The sequence below is a fragment of the Glandiceps talaboti genome, chromosome 11, assembly GCF_964340395.1.
Source record: "Glandiceps talaboti chromosome 11, keGlaTala1.1, whole genome shotgun sequence".
NCBI classification, from domain to species: Eukaryota; Metazoa; Hemichordata; class Enteropneusta; family Spengelidae; genus Glandiceps; species Glandiceps talaboti.
Window position 1 is genome coordinate 18973150 of NC_135559.1, and position 16376 is coordinate 18989525.

Below are 16376 nucleotides of genomic sequence, written 5' to 3' on the forward strand. Positions count from 1 at the left end.
CAAAACTCCATTTGTGTTCTCAAGTCAGTTTACTTACTGACAGATTCCCCTTCCTAAAATTTTAGGCAAGTGTACATTTTCAGTCATCTATTTCAATATTACAAATCAGGATTGTGTTAGGGGGTTCAACTCTATTGACATCCCTAACTTCATTGTTTTGAAACAAACATGAAGTTGTCTGTCTGTCTGTCTGTCTGTCTGTCTGTCTGTCTGTCTGTCTGTCTGTCTGTCTCTGTCTGTCTGTCTGTCTGTCTGTCTGTCTGTCTGTCTGTCTGTCTGTCTGTCTGTGATCTTGACAAAAATTTTGGTAGATACTGTAATTTTCATATATATTTGACAATTTTATTTTCACTTCCAAAAATTATCTTGGCCACCCTTAATTAGTTTTGTTATTTTGATAAGTGTTTGTTTAAAGATTTCATGAAAGTGTAGATGGTTTTGATAATTTCGTTTTCACTTTCAAAAATTATCTTGGTCATCCCTTACTTTTATACATATTAGCAGGGCTTAAAATTAACTTTTTTCTTTGGTAGTCCTAGTGGGCTACCAATTTCAGAAAGTGGTAGCCCAAGGATTGTGACCTGTAGTCCCATATTCCTCAACTGAAAACAGAGTTCCTCTATTGGAAATAAGTGTATTATAAAAATACTTTTATGTCTGTAAATCTTCCATTCTTAAATTATTGCATAATCAGTGATAGCCTAAGTGGGCTACCAGCTACATATTATGGTAGCCCCATGACAAGAATTCATAGTCTGGGGACTTGGGACTGTTGTTAATTTTGAACCCTGCTTAGTGTTGGTTTTTTGAAAGGCGTTTGTTCAAGTTTTGTTCAAAATTTTCATTTACAGCAGATTTCATGAGTTTATTTTTGTGGCTTATATTAAAAGATCCAGCATACTTGACACATATACACAGTGAGTACTTTACAGTCAGTAAACACTTGTGGAATCATATTAAATTGTAGCTATTGATATTGAGGGATCACTTCACTACACAACATGTGATATGGGATGGAATTTGACTATAGTTCCTACCACACAGACTATTGGTAGCCCAAATATGTCACTTAAATTTATAGATTGTATGGATTACAATCATTCATGTATTAACAATGTCAAACAAGGTCAAATGAATTCTGTGTTATGCAAAGGTTGTAGAGTTATATTGTTATAAATCATGAAGTTATTACTACATTGGTTAATATAACTAAACTATGATGGACACATCATATCATAGCATAAAACTGTTTGCTTGTTTGTTTGTTTGTCTGTCTGTCTGCCAGCTTGTTTGTTTGTTGGTTGGTTGGTTGGTTTAATTGATTATTTTGCTCATATTTGATAAAGGACAACTATAGATACCCAGTTCATTTGCAATAGAAAATAATCTACGGGAAATGCAAAAAAATGTAGATATTTGTTGATAAACTTCGGACTTTTTGATTGTTCATAAGGCCTATTAAAAAAAAATTGTGTGGTTCCGATTACACCCAGTTTTTTTATTTGATTTTATTCATGTGTAACTGTAAGTGTCTAATTCAGGTTTTCCATTGTCTTCCAAATGGTCTCTGTGTTGTTTATTACTTCTTGTGTACAGTCATTACCGATTGGAAGAATAGTTTTATACTGTCTTTCACTATTTCTTGTGCGACTTCACAATTTTTTGAGATTTTATTTTATTTTTCACGAATACGTAAAAAAAGTTTAGGGTTGGCAGTAAAAACCCAGATGGGGTTGGGTAACTGGAACCAGACAGTTATTTTTTTAAGGCCCGAGTTATATTATTATGTTATTACTATGGCAAATGTACTATTGGACACAATCTATACTGCTATGGAAAGTACACCATCGGCAAACTAAGATAGACACAAACAAAGAAAACTATTTTTGCATGAGGTACATTATAAAATTGAATGATAATGGGTGAAAATCATAAAAGTTATTACTATGGCAAATATACTATTGGCAAACTAAAGAGAGTCACAAGCCTTACTACCATGGAAAACATTCTATCAAATTAAATACAACAATGGTAGATGGAATATTACTATCAGGAAGCTAAAATAGACACAAACTAAAAACATACGAGTTCAAATATTCCAAATTGCCATTACTTTTCGAATCATGCTTGCACAGGTATAATTCTGTTATTCTGAAATAAATTTCTTCATTCCACCAGCGTATACTAATGACCCTTTCAGAAGGATTTTCTCACTTTTCAGCTTTTACTTTTAAGTGGCAATGCCCCTTAGGTCATTCATTTTTTTCTTGGCTTAATGGAGAAACATATCGGGAAGCAAATAATTATAGTTGTATAGTCAAAATTTTTACAGAAACCAGAGAAAGGTATTTCAAAGTGATAACCATGGAAACACACATGGATTGTTATCTGATGACATGTATAGAATACTTTATAGTTCTTTTCTCCATGGAAAAAACAAACAAATTTAGTATCTGACAAATTAATTCTGCTGGAATAATTACAACATGTTTATTGTGCCGGAGCAATACTCAAGTTGTCACTTCAGATTGCAGTGAGAATAATTTATATTTACATCATTCTTAAATATTCTCCAGACTCATATTGTAATTGCAATGGGATTAATTCATGTTCTGTTTGAGCAATTCTCAAGTCGTCTCCAGACTCAGATTGCAATGGGATTAATTCATGTTCTATTTAAACAATTCTCAATTTGTCACCTGATTCAGGTTACAATGGCAATAATGTATATTATTGAACACTGATAATTCCCAAGCTGTCATCAGAACCGCAAGTCGTGATCAGAATTAGATTGTGATGTGAATAATTTATATTGTGTTGGAACAACTCAAAAGCTGTCGTCTATCGCATATGGACTGTGTATTTCAGTAGTCTGTGCTGTGTTATCTACCACACATGGAATACTGCATATTATATGTGTATCTTATCAAATATACATCATGAAAGTAAATGAGTTATTTATTTATTTATTTCAAATGTACCTGAATGTTTTTATAATTGACTTGCTGTGGTATAAAAGCGTATAACCAGCTGTGCTCCTTAGGAACATTATGATGATTGCAATGAAATACACAGTATGTCAATATTTATTCATTATTGTGTGCATCAATCACCAACACAGCACACTCTGTTTTGTACACAGCCCCAACAGGCTTTCATTAAAATTCTAGACATTTCCACATTAGCCAGGGATGTCACATCTGTGACTCTTTTTCCCTGCATGTCAAGTAATTAGAGATTTCTAGTGTGTATTCTGCAATGTGGAATATAATGATGGGCAAAAATCAACTGACTAAGAAATGAAGTCAAAATATACATAGTTTTCAGGATAATTGTTTTCAGAGTTCCTTTCTCTCGCTAGTCAGTAACGTCCATGTTATGTTCAAGTAGGGCTGATTCTGGCCTAAAAAACAGATTATTTTTAATATTTGGTTCCGTTTACCCAACCCCACCTAGTTTTTCCTAAACATATTTTTACATATTAAGATCGTGAAAATTGTGAAGTCTCACGAGAAATAGTGAATGTGGAAATTGACAATAACTGTTCTTCCAATCTGTAATGGCTGTATATCTGAAGGGAAGAAACCAATAACACAGAGACCATATGAAAAACAACAGAAAACATAACTACCTGAACGAGACACTCACACATGAAAAAAAAATAAAAATGAAAAGAAAAAATCGAGCTACCCCACCTATTCTAAAATTGAGTGTAATTGGAACCACACAATTTTTTTTAGGCCTTATGTTAAATATTTTTTCTTTGGGATCAAAATTTATTGACAAGTTTTGAAGAAAAAAATTTGTTTTTCCAGTTGAAATAGTGTGATTGTATTTATATAATTTAAAAAAGAAGAAGATTTTTATAAGTTTCTGTTGATATTATGTCTTGTAATTCCCAAAGTATTTGTTTGGTAATTAATTTTTGATAGGCTGATGTGTTCATCCTATCACAATTCAATTTTCCAAGATCACGCAATTTCATAGTAAACAAAGACAAAATATACTAAAAGTTGGCATAAATAGTACAGACAATATAAACTTCATCATAGTATAAAAATGTACAAGAATGATACCTGTTGATTTGGTATCCATGGAAACACTTGTAAATTGTCTTGAAAATGAAATGGATATGGTCCCAGGCTAGAAACAAAAAAGTTTAGTAACTTTTCCTAAGTTATGGATATACGTCATGTGTAGGGATTTTTTTGTCAAAACTAAATCTTTCCTACCAAAAGTACAATCACATATTTCTGAGCTGCACTCAGCTGATAACTTGCACTACTTTGTAACATTTCTATAGTCTATGTTTTAAAACTAGAATCAAGGACAAGTTTGATCAAATAACTGATGTCAAAATCTTATATTAATCTTATGTTATCACCAAAAAGCCTTTCATCAAATTTTTTTTTTTACTAAAGTAAGTTTTTTTTTTACTTTAATGTTTCTTCTCCGGTTCTTGTGTAGACAAGAACAAGGCCTAGAGACTTGTGGTGGAAAAGAAAGTTTGTTTATATCTTGAGATACCTAGGACCATGACAAATCTCAAGTCTTTGGGCTAATGTGAACAAGGATAAGCATGATTACTATTGAAGTATGTAGAGTTAAACAGCTGTATCCAGTCATCCATCCAGTCCACTTAAACACTCCTCCATCATGCTGTCACCCCATTTTATGCACCGTGTCAGAAAAACTTCCGATTGCGAACAGCGGGGTGTACCGAATTCCAATATGGAATGAGAACGTATGGAAAACTGAACGCATGTTAAGAATAGCATGCTGTCACCCGTTTTATGCACTGTGTCAGAAAAACTTCCAATTGTGACCAGCGGGTGTGTACTGAATTCCATTACAGAATGAAAATTTAGGATGGATGGAAAAACTGAACGTATGATAAGATTACCCCAGTGCATCCCGGATAATTAGATACTTCAGGGTGGAATTTATCCAAAGTGTAGCCTTGGAAAACTGTGTCATCTTGAAATCTATCCCTATTAAAATTCCACAAAGGTTAACTACATCGCTGTAATTTGTTCCGACATGCCCAGATGGTCACCAGGGGACCTTGTCTTGCATCTTAATTAATTCTTTCTGTTTGAGTTTTAGGGTTTTGTACACTATTATCTGTGAAAATATACATGGGTGTTCGTTATGAACCTAAGAATAATATGAAAAACAACAGAGAAGGTGAATAAAAATAACGGTGCCCAATTAAATCTATTTATAACATCAAACATAGTTACTTCTAACATGTTGATGTAGCCTAACAGATGTGATGTTTATTTCATAGTTATGGTATTTTTTTTGCCCTTATGATCATAAAAGCACTTAACAGACTGTTAATTAATGTATAACAACAGTTGCGAGAGCTAGAATTTATTCTGGACTTGGATGTATGCTTGTCCCAGAATTCTGCACATGTTTGTATTAATACATGTACGTGCTTGCTCTGCATGGCAACTTGTAACTTTACTAGAAGTTAGAATTTCTTTAGAAATTAATACAAAGTAACATACAATATACAGGGTCAATATATGCAAGTCAAAAGTTAGATTACGTTTATAAAGTTTATGTATTATGATAACAATATTTTGAATCTCAACATTCTATATGTAGTAATTCATGTAGAAATATGAAATTCCCAATTTTACCGACCTACAAGGAAGTCGGTTGTAAAATACCAGAGACATACAATTTTGAGCCTGTGAAAACAACATTTTATTTTACTTAGTATTGTTAGCTACAGGGTATGAGAATGTTATTTAAAATGTCAATATTATTTCAGACTGGGGGAATGTTGATCTAACAAAGTATCAAAAATAAATGCTGTGAAATCAAATTGTAAACTTTCCCACCCAGTATGCCTTGTTTTAAATTTTAGTAGAGCTCAAGAAATTGTACTTGGCTTGTCTTATAGAAGATGAAAAGGAAAGACTGCCTTCACTGATAAAGAAACTATCGGTTGACTTATATATTATTCACCAATATTTTTCTCCATTCATTCATTCATCCAGTTAAATTATTAATGTTGAGTAACATAAGGGGCCTTGTTATGATGACATGTTGAACAGAATAGTGACGAAACCGTAATGGCAGGTGTATTTTCTTACTGATTATTAAAGTAAAATATTGGGGAATGATATATTTATGACAACGCAAGCTGAATTTATTGGAAAATTTGAGGAATTTATGGATAATTTTGCATGTTTTGATTCATATTTTGAGAACCACAGAACCATTGATGTAAATATGTGTTTTCATGATGCAGAATGATCAGCACATAAATTTCATATTTTCTGTTCAAACATGTACAACTTTTTTGTACCTGTTATAAATCTAAAGACATAATTGTAAAAGTAAATAATATTACTTTTTTTAAACAATTTTTGTGCTGAATTACTACTTTTAAATGTTATCATTTTAAAAAAACTTATATTGAATCAACTTTTACAAACTTTAATTCCAGTTGAAAATTTAGTTTTGATGCTACAATAAAATAACAGCAAAAGAAGAACTCTGTTGTTCAACTATTGTGTCACTGTAGTTTAACTATGAAGAGGTTGAAGAGAATAAAATATAGTGAAAAGGGTCAATTCTTTTGTAAAGTACACTCATAGCTGTCACTACATTGCAACATATCAAGATTTTAATTGACATGTTCATGAAGTGAACTTGCTGTTTGTTGTTCTGACCTCTGACCTTTGACCTTAGATTGTTTTATATATGTCAGTTATATGCATGGGTTAATAGTCGCTATGCCAAATTTAATACCTGTCGTCTCATCTGTGTGTCAACCTCTAATAAAAATTGTTCATCGTTGCAAACCACGGCCTCTTTTATGGTACCGTCCAAAACAAGCCGTCAACAGTGTTGGGGAAGAAATAACAACTCTGGTTTGCGACTTGAGAATGAAATTGTTAGCAGGGCATCTTTAAGTTTTCTGAAAGCTTGTTTCTGGTTTTTACCCCAATTGCAAAAAATTCACATTTTTATGTAAATTTTGGCATAATTCAGATTTATTTTGGACAAAAAAAACTTAGAAATAATTCATGTCTAGAAATTGATGACCTTTACATTTTAGTTTTAAAGTGATTTTGAATCAGATGACAGCTCATTAAAAGGCTAAGCCTTGAAACCTTTTTGATAGTGAAGGGATAAAGTGTATGTCAATTGCCTTGTTATCTTGTTAAAAAGTCCTATAGTCATTAAATGGGGCAGGATTTATCTCCTGACCTCGATTAAAACATTAACTGGTCAATTTTATTGCTGCCAGCTATGATGCCCACCCTGTAGAGAGAAAGCAGCAAAGTGTGTGATGTAGATTCTCTCCCAGTTCTCGTGAGCATCGCTAAAAGGGATGTTTTGTATTTACCGATATACTGCCGCACTCCAATATCCTTCTACTGTGGGCCCTCATAGACTACATAGGGCTAATCATTCGTTGATGTGTTACTGCGATGCTCTGTGTTATTGCGATGCCCCAATGCATCGCAGTAACACATCAATGAATGATAGCCTATGTAGTCGATGAGGGCCCACAGTACAAGATATGCAGTACAATTACGCGGTAGATATCGGTACATACACAACAGCCCTTTTAGCGATGCTCCTGAGGACTATGAGAGAGTCTATGTATAACGTAGCAACTGTGGTGGCCATGAACATCTCAAATCTTAAAATCTGGAAACTTTATGAGGGATTGGAATGGATTATAAGAGTAATAGGGATCACAAGATGAAATCAGCTGTAATCTTTGTGTATCTAATTTGAAATGATGACTTAAATCCGTATATCCCTACAATCATATGAAATAAAATACTTTATGTAGTCTACCACTGTGTGTGTTGTTTTGACCACACATGACTTTACAGTTGGAGTATGTGATGCTAAGTGGGTATGTGTGACATTATAACTGGAAGTCTTGGACCATACTCTACTTGAAGACACAATAGTCCTTTCCAGGGAGAGTTTGACCACCAAGCTAACGAAGTGGAATCTCAGTACATGTGAAATAAGTAATAACTATACTACTGTGTGTGTGTATCAAACCATCAAACCACACACGATTTGACAGTTGGGGGTTAGTGTTCATGACCCTGAGGTCAGAGAGGTATGTGTGAACTAGGGCCCAAAAAATGATATCTTATCATACGTTGTATTAGGAAACTATCCATGGTACCATGGAAACGAACAAGTTAATTCTTGTGACATGTTTTCTGTATTTCCTTACAATATTTGTCCAAATGTGGTACAATTATTACAAGATATCAATTAATTCATGGTGCTTCCCAACACAGTGAGTGTTGTCATCTTCTTGATAAAATCCTGAATTTATCAAACTTGCTATACGAAACATCCCCTTCTTCATTATCTGATGTTATGTATCAAATAATATATACGATAAAACTATCATGTCCCAAAAATTGGTTTTGCTAATTTTCAGGGGCGGTGATGTGAGATGTGTACTATAAAGGTATAGGTATACATGTATGTAAAGTCTCCTTCCTCCCTCTCAACCAAAATTACCTGAAATTATAATGATGTTTATCTAACATGGAATACTATATATTAGTGTTGTTTGCTAGAGGTAATCTAATGACATATTTTACTACATGACTGAACTAGTGAAGTGTTATAGCCATGACTGAATCCAGCATTCGTTGCACAGTCACTTATGGGCTACGGTTTTATGAATGGTCCTAGTAATAGTACATATAACATGTGCTTATTACGTATTTAGGAATATTAAAAAAATGTTGTCACTGGTCTCTGCACTTGAATACAAAATACCCAAAATTTGCATATGGTTGCAAAGACGTGACGGTATTTCTTGAATATTCATAATGTCTAATAACTTATCTCGGTGGAAATTTACCAGAACACATCATCCAAGCCAAGACTATTGTGGACTTTAAAACTAGACTGGACCAGTACATGAACACTACTAGGGATTATATGAGCCTTTAAGACTCTCTTCCCTGTCTTGCCATGGTTAATTTACAACTACGACAATCACGTTAAATCATGTTAAACTTGAATGTTATATACTAGGACCATCTTTGAATAAAATGTTAGCCCACAAGTGACTGTGGCTAGGTGACCTATTTAATTGATGATGCCTAATGTCTCATATCTCTGCCGTGGTATCACCATTTGTGCCGGAAGTTCACACTTTCCAACTCATTAACATGCTGCTATCTTTGTGTGTATTTATAGGAGCATTGATTGCTACTGGCTGTGTACTATATCCCAATGGTTGGAATCATATTGAAGTCCAACAAGTATGTGACAACCAAGCAGAGTCATATAATTTAGGTAAGTCCTGAAATTTACATATTTTTTTAATTAATAAAGAAGTGTTGTCTGTAACGTTATGCTTTTGAGTGGTTACGTTTCAATGTTATTCCCCTCCCCCACACATATTTATTTCATGCAGTTGAAGAAATTACAAGCAACATAAGGGGCCTTGCCACTATGAGGCAAAGATGAATAGTGAGTATTGTTTGGGTTTAGTGGTTACTTTTAGACATGCCCAAAAAAATGTATTCGTACAGCTGAAGAAATTACAAGCAACATAAGGGGCCTTGTCACTATGAGGCAAAGATGAATAGTGAGTATTGTTTGGGTTTAGTGGTTACTTTTAGACATGCCCAAAAAAATGTATTCGTACAGCTGAAGAAATTACAAGCAACATAAGGGGCCTTGTCACTATGAGGCAAAGATGAATAGTGAGTATTGTTTGGTTTTAGTGGTTACTTTTAGACATTCCCCAAAAAATGTCTTCATACAGCTGAAAAAGTTACAAGCAACATAAGGGGCCTTGTCACTATGAGGCTAAGATGAGTACCATTCTAAGTTTTATCAGGCTGAATGAAGTAAAATATTGGAGAATATTTTAATGATACCTTTTCTGATTTAAATTTAAGAAGAAAAAAAATAGGGAAAGCAGTGTCAATTGTGAATGTTTTTAATCATATTTCGCACACCACAGAACCAATCATAATATTTTTATTTGCTGCATTTTCCAAATTCAGTAGATGTCGTCGCAGTTTATACTGATTACTTCAGATCAATTTAGCTGACATTTGTAGTTATCCAGGCACCAGAATACTCTGGGTTATAGTTGATATAGTTACAGACTTATCAGTATTTTATCTAAGTGTAATACATTGAAAACACAGCCTACATAATAATGTGGTCTGACTCCATTCAGGGTATTTAATCAAAATCAAAGTGTGATTTGTGTATTGATCGGTGTGTATACATACACATGTAACTGTATGAATTTAACTTTGTATCACATCAATATTTTCAATTAGCTCACCAAAGCTTTTGCCAGGTATCCACCATGGTCAGCTAATTGAAAATTTCGTACATACCTAGGGCCAAAAAAAACCAAATTGTTTCTGGTCGAGACATTTTGTCTGAAGTGGTGCGATGACGCAATTTGTTAAAAAAAATTTTATTCTCAACAAACCAGTCTCTCAATCTGCTACATATATTTATGACAGTTACTGTTCTTTTTATTCAATACTTCAGAGCAAGTGTGTGTGCTTATTCATGATTGGCTCTGCAGTTATCTTCACAGAAGTAGGGAGGGTTATTTTTGTGTTTGCCCCCAGGTCTGCAGACTGCATGGATTGGACAAGTACAAAAAAAAAAGACCAATGCAAGGATATTTTAAGTGATGCATGCACTGACCAGAAACAATTTTTTTTTTCTAACCTTGCCTGTTTACGTCACTATCTGATATTTTGCTTCACTTCAAATTTGTACAGATGAGCTTTCATCATATTATATACATGTACAATAACAATGACATCAAAACTAAAATATGAAGCCGAAATAGTTTGTTGAAAACCTAGATTTTATTGTCATATTTTTATTGTCATTGTATTGTAATTAATGTATTCAATTAACATTTTAAACCTGCACTGGTACAACTGGAATGTATTGTTTAAATTGTTTTGTTAGATATGATAATTTATTCATAATAGTGTACACTCCTATTAGTATTGAATTGAATCACCTGTCGGTAAGCATACTATAAACCTGGACATTTTTTTACTGAAGACTTATTTTCGTTAATTTCACCGTAAAGCAAAAATGTGGAAATAAGTAGTGACTAAAATGATTGTACATGATGCACCAGGTTGTAAAGTAATTCGTAAAATATAGTCTTTAAGAACTAGTTGAAGACTAAAATTATGAAAATTTCTAGTGGCAAATATATGTCCAAATTTACAGTATTTGTGTACCAGTACACAGAGTAGGGTGAAATATATGCAATAAAAATCAGCCCCAATTTTGATATTAATTTTGAGATATTACCAGTCATATTTATCATAATCCATGCTCTGAATACAAAATTTGCATCTTGAAATAGTCATAAATGAACAAACCAAAGCATACATTGAGGTAGGATATCAAATTCCGACAAACGATACTTTTAGTAAAACAGCAGCCTTGTATGCCACAAAGAGTACTTGAGACACACACACAGGTTATAGATTCAAGGTTTGACCCGTAGGTTGACGTTTGCTTAATTATTTGCTAAAGAAAAGTTGAAAAGTACCAAAGTTAAAAGGAGGTATTTTTGTCGCTATTCTTTTCATCAAATGCCTTTTTACTGTGAGAAGACTAGACGTATTCATTGACTTTGTGCAGTGACAAGAGTTCAATGGAATGCTGTGATTCAATGGGTCTTTTCAATTGTGACTGCCTTTGAGTTGGGTCAAACATTGAAGTTTTCACTGTATGTACATTTGTACTTCTTGTTAAATATCTGACTTGTCAAGATTTTTGTAACGGATTGTAATTTAAAAACCATATTTTGGTAAGTTAAGAAAACCCTGGTATTAAATGGGATTACTATTAAACTCGATAGACTGTTGAGCCAAGGGCTCTTCTCACAAAGTGTCAAGATAAAAATATACAATATATACATTAAAAATACTAAGAAGTAAGTATAGAAACCAATGGAATGAACATAAAAGACTAAAATGGCTAGGGGTAGGGGTAGGGGAGTTGGGGAAAACTAAGCGAGATATCCATATCTTGTATTTTATCTTTGGTGGAGAACCAGTAATGTGATTTGGGAACGTAGGCACATTTCACCTTCTCACTACCTGTAGTAATAACACTGATAAATACAAATGAAAAAAAGAATATTAATTCATTAGTACATGTTTGCTGGTAAAACAGGATTAATTTCACTAAAAAATGGAATCGTATCTGTTGTAACTGGAGTTTATTTTCATTGATTTAAAACTAAATACTTGAAGTAAAAAGTTTTGTTTGAACAGGAGTATACATCAGCAGAGACTTTTTGAGAGTGAAAAAAGTAATAAAAAAATAATAAAAGCCTGGGATTCAATCTCAGTCTCGCAGTAGTGTTATTTTATAAGTGGAGTCACAAGGATTACATAGGATTATTCTTGTTGTTGTGAATCAACTTTTTGTTTAATTCTGTTAGACAACTGCTTTTCAAACCAATGCAAACTGGGCCTTTCAGTGAAAAAAATAGCTTTCAAACAGTGATAAGGGGTTTATCCTTTGAGAGTATGACAAAGGAAGATTCAATGTACCAGAGTATCTTTGTGTGGCCCCCTGTACATAGTGGTAACCTCTACAGTTCAAAGCACTTTATCAACGAATTATAATAAACAAAATCCTATAACTGTTTGGCCTCCAGTCAACTGTATGTATTTTAGATTGAATTCACATGTTCCTTTTCATATCAATGGGTCAGTGTCAGCAGTTTGGTTCCAAGGAAAATCTACCAGAAAGTCAAGAATTGAATTTATGGACTGTTTGAGAGTATTGTACAGTTTGTTCACTCAAAAGTACTTTTAGTTTTAAAGGCATATGATTAAAGGTTACCACACAAAAAAAAAAGAAAAAAGAAAAAAAGTATGTTGTACTAAATATAATATGGAAAATAACAAGTCATGCACATAATGCACAGATACATGTCTGGAAGTTGAAACAGGCCATTCTGTATATTCATGTGTGTTCATTAGACTCAATTCCATTTCAAATCTGTTATGTAAATATATGCAAATATATGTTAATTTATACAAAACATGCTAGCATGTGCACTTGTAGTCTACAGACATACATGATAGATTGTTGTCTCAAATTTTAATGAACTAGTCTCGTCAATTATTTAGTATCTTGTCATGGCAGCTTGCCAATATAACACATCTGTTCTCTACAGCCTTGTATTAAACAGGATGTGGTTGGAATTCACAACTGGTTTTTTTCCCCCCTCTCTGGGTCAATCTTTTCAAATGTCTCAATACACAAGATAGTATTTAAAGGAGATAAACTGCAAAGCTGTGAATGCCATTGTTATAGGATAATTAATTTCCAAGAGGGTTATTTTTCTCTAGAGGAATATGAGATCAATCATTATGTACACTTCTGAAATTACTGGAATGGCTAAAAAAATATGTTGCAATTAGTGCAGAAAATATTTGTTTGACAGAGCTCTAGAAAAAGTTGGTCCTGAATGAAAGAATGATCCTATGTGATCCTTATGGCTACACTGATAAGATAATACTAATGTGATGGCCAAGGATTGAAACATGGGCCTTTAATTACACAAAAGAATTCTTCATTACATTACATTCGATGTGGATAAAATTATAATTGAAATAAATTTTTTCTCATACTTAGAAAAAGAAGACAATTATATTTTTTTTATTATCTGATAAATATGTGCAGTAACTATAATGATTCTATGAATGATAAATGAAGACTTGATAAAATTAGTTAACCTGTGTAGAAGGCTGCAGGTGATAGATCAACCATCTGGCCCCCCTAGGAAGCTAAACATTAGTACACTCAGTACACACATGGATAGTTAGCTATGAATTATTAAACATCCGGCAATCTGTTCTAACCATGAAATGTTTTGAAACTTCGTGAGTCATTAGGGGCTCGAACATAAAAAAAAAATTGTGTGTTTTGAAAATTGAACCAAACTTCACTTGAGTGGGGAGACCATTCTCTCAATTTACAAACAATGTCAGCAATGTGACAATGATTGATATTATATATTAATTGGGCGTGTCAAAGTTTGCTGTACTGTAGTAGTTGCTGTCAGAGTGTGTGTAAAGAGAGATATTCTTAAGTTCAGTGACTATTTATACCAATTACATGTAAAGTTCAAATTCCAGACAAAACAATGTTGTGAAAATGTCTCTTACTGGTTATAATATTACAGCTAAAACAGGGGGTACTTGCCAGAAGACTACATAACCTGTATACATTTACAGCTAAAACAGGGGTGCTTGCCAGAATACTTATAACATTATACATTTACAGCTAAAACAGGGGGTGCATTCCAGAAGACTACATAACGTTATACACTTACAGCTAAAACAGGGGTGCTTGCCAGAGGACTACATAATGTTATACATTTACAGCTAAAACAGGGGGTGCTTGCCAGAAGACTACATAACCTTATGTACATTTACAGCTAAAACAGGGGTGCTTGCCAGAAGACTACATAATATTATACATTTACAGCTAAAACAGGGGTGCTTGCCAGAAGACTACATAACGTTATACATTTACAGCTAAAACAGGGGTGCTTGCCAGAAGACTACATAACGTTATACATTTACAGCTAAAACAGGGGTGCTTGCCAGAAGACTACATAACGTTATACATTTACAGCTAAACTGGGGGTGCTTGCCAGAAGACTACATAACATTATCCATTTAATGATCAAAGTCAATCATTTGGCAAATTGAGATTATAGTTTTACTCACTGGATAAGATCACTTTTATTGCTGAAAAAAGTAGGATTGTGATTGAATAGAGTTTTGTTTACTTTCAGTCAGTTTTTTAAACTTTCCTCAATAACAATCATGTTGTGTTCATCAGTAAAAGTGTTGTTATCTATCACATAAAACTACAACCTAAACTTGTAAAATGACCAACTTTGATTGTAAATGTATATGTTACATATAGAATGTAGTCTGCTGGTAAACACTGCCTGTTTTAGCTGTAAACCTAAATAAGCTGTAGATATATAAAGTATAGACATGTATATAGGTTATCAGTGTACAAGTGTTCAACTCTTCAGTCCAAGTGGTGTGAGACTACACAGTCTTGGTTTTCAACAACTCAACACCAGCTAGGTTGATGAATACACTATAGCTGTACGTCATATAATGGGTATCATATAGAGGGTATTTAATTTGACCCTGTCGAACAATAGATCTTTTCTCTGAGTGAACCACTTTCTTCCTGTGGTAACACCGAACCTATAGAGGGTGGCCCACATTGTATGGATTCCATTGGAAATACGTTTGTCAAACTTGAACTATTCTGAATGAATGTATGCATTTTTGAGTAGCAGCAGTTTACAAATTTGTATTCAAACAGACAAGCATCATTACAAATGTATACGACACACAACCCAAGTTTGAATTTGTTCAAACTAAATAACGGAATGTTTGCCCAGTTTTACATCAGGACACACTTAACTTGTCTACGTCATTGGTTCTGCGATGATTGAAATATAAGCGAAAATGTTCAGAATTCCCCCCATTTTTTTTTCTTAAATTAAGCTCATACAGGACAGTTATATTAATCTCTAATATTTTTCTTGATTCAGCTAGAAAATACTTGTGACCTATTTAAGAGTTTTGTTACTTCTCATATTTGACTCATAGTGACAAGGCCCCTTAGGTCAATCATATTTTGCTTGGCTGAATGAAGGAAAACATTGTGGAATAGGGAACTTGCAAACCCGCCATGTTGAATATTGCATCATGGGAAATGTGATAATAAATGCTAATCACTTAGTATTATGAACAATATTGTTATATTGTTTATAACCATAAATGATCAATTCAGTCACCCTGACCATTGTGGGAGGTTTATTTTATTGGTAGCTCCAGATTAGGTAATACGATAACCTCAGATAATCCCATAGTCCTTTGCGTCTGAGCATGCTCAGTCTGTGTTGCAAGTTCCCTCTTCCATGGTTGCCAGTATAGCATTTTCGATAACATTTTTTATTTCTTGTTGTTTACAGGTTCCTGTAAAATAGTCTGGGCCTATTTCATGTGTAGCATTGGAGCCATCTTGATAGTGATAGCGTCGTTTCTAACATTTAAAGCTGGTAAAGGCAAGATGGGTAGTTATGCTGTATAGCTCCCTCTATCTCACCAACTCACTGTTAGAACTCTGACATCAACATCCAAGATGTAAACCACAGATGTATACACCATGCACTTCAACCTGGATGTTGTGATATGCCAAAATTGACTATAAAGTACATTATTGAAGCCTTCCACCCCTACTTCCTGTACAGTGGAATAACCTATAGATGGAAAAACAATGGGATGTACCAAGAT

The 16376-nt window shown here is 33.6% G+C and overlaps 1 protein-coding gene across 1 annotated transcript in view; it reads left to right on the forward strand.

Moving 5' to 3' along the window:
- LOC144441899 (LHFPL tetraspan subfamily member 6 protein-like) overlaps nt 1-16376 on the forward strand; it is a 16781-nt gene extending 405 nt beyond the window's left edge. Inside the window, exons 2-3 of the mRNA XM_078131152.1 lie at nt 9217-9315; nt 16055-16376. Coding sequence (XP_077987278.1) covers nt 9217-9315; nt 16055-16173 — 218 coding nt within the window. The 3' untranslated portion in view covers nt 16174-16376. The remainder of the gene's footprint in view (nt 1-9216; nt 9316-16054) is intronic.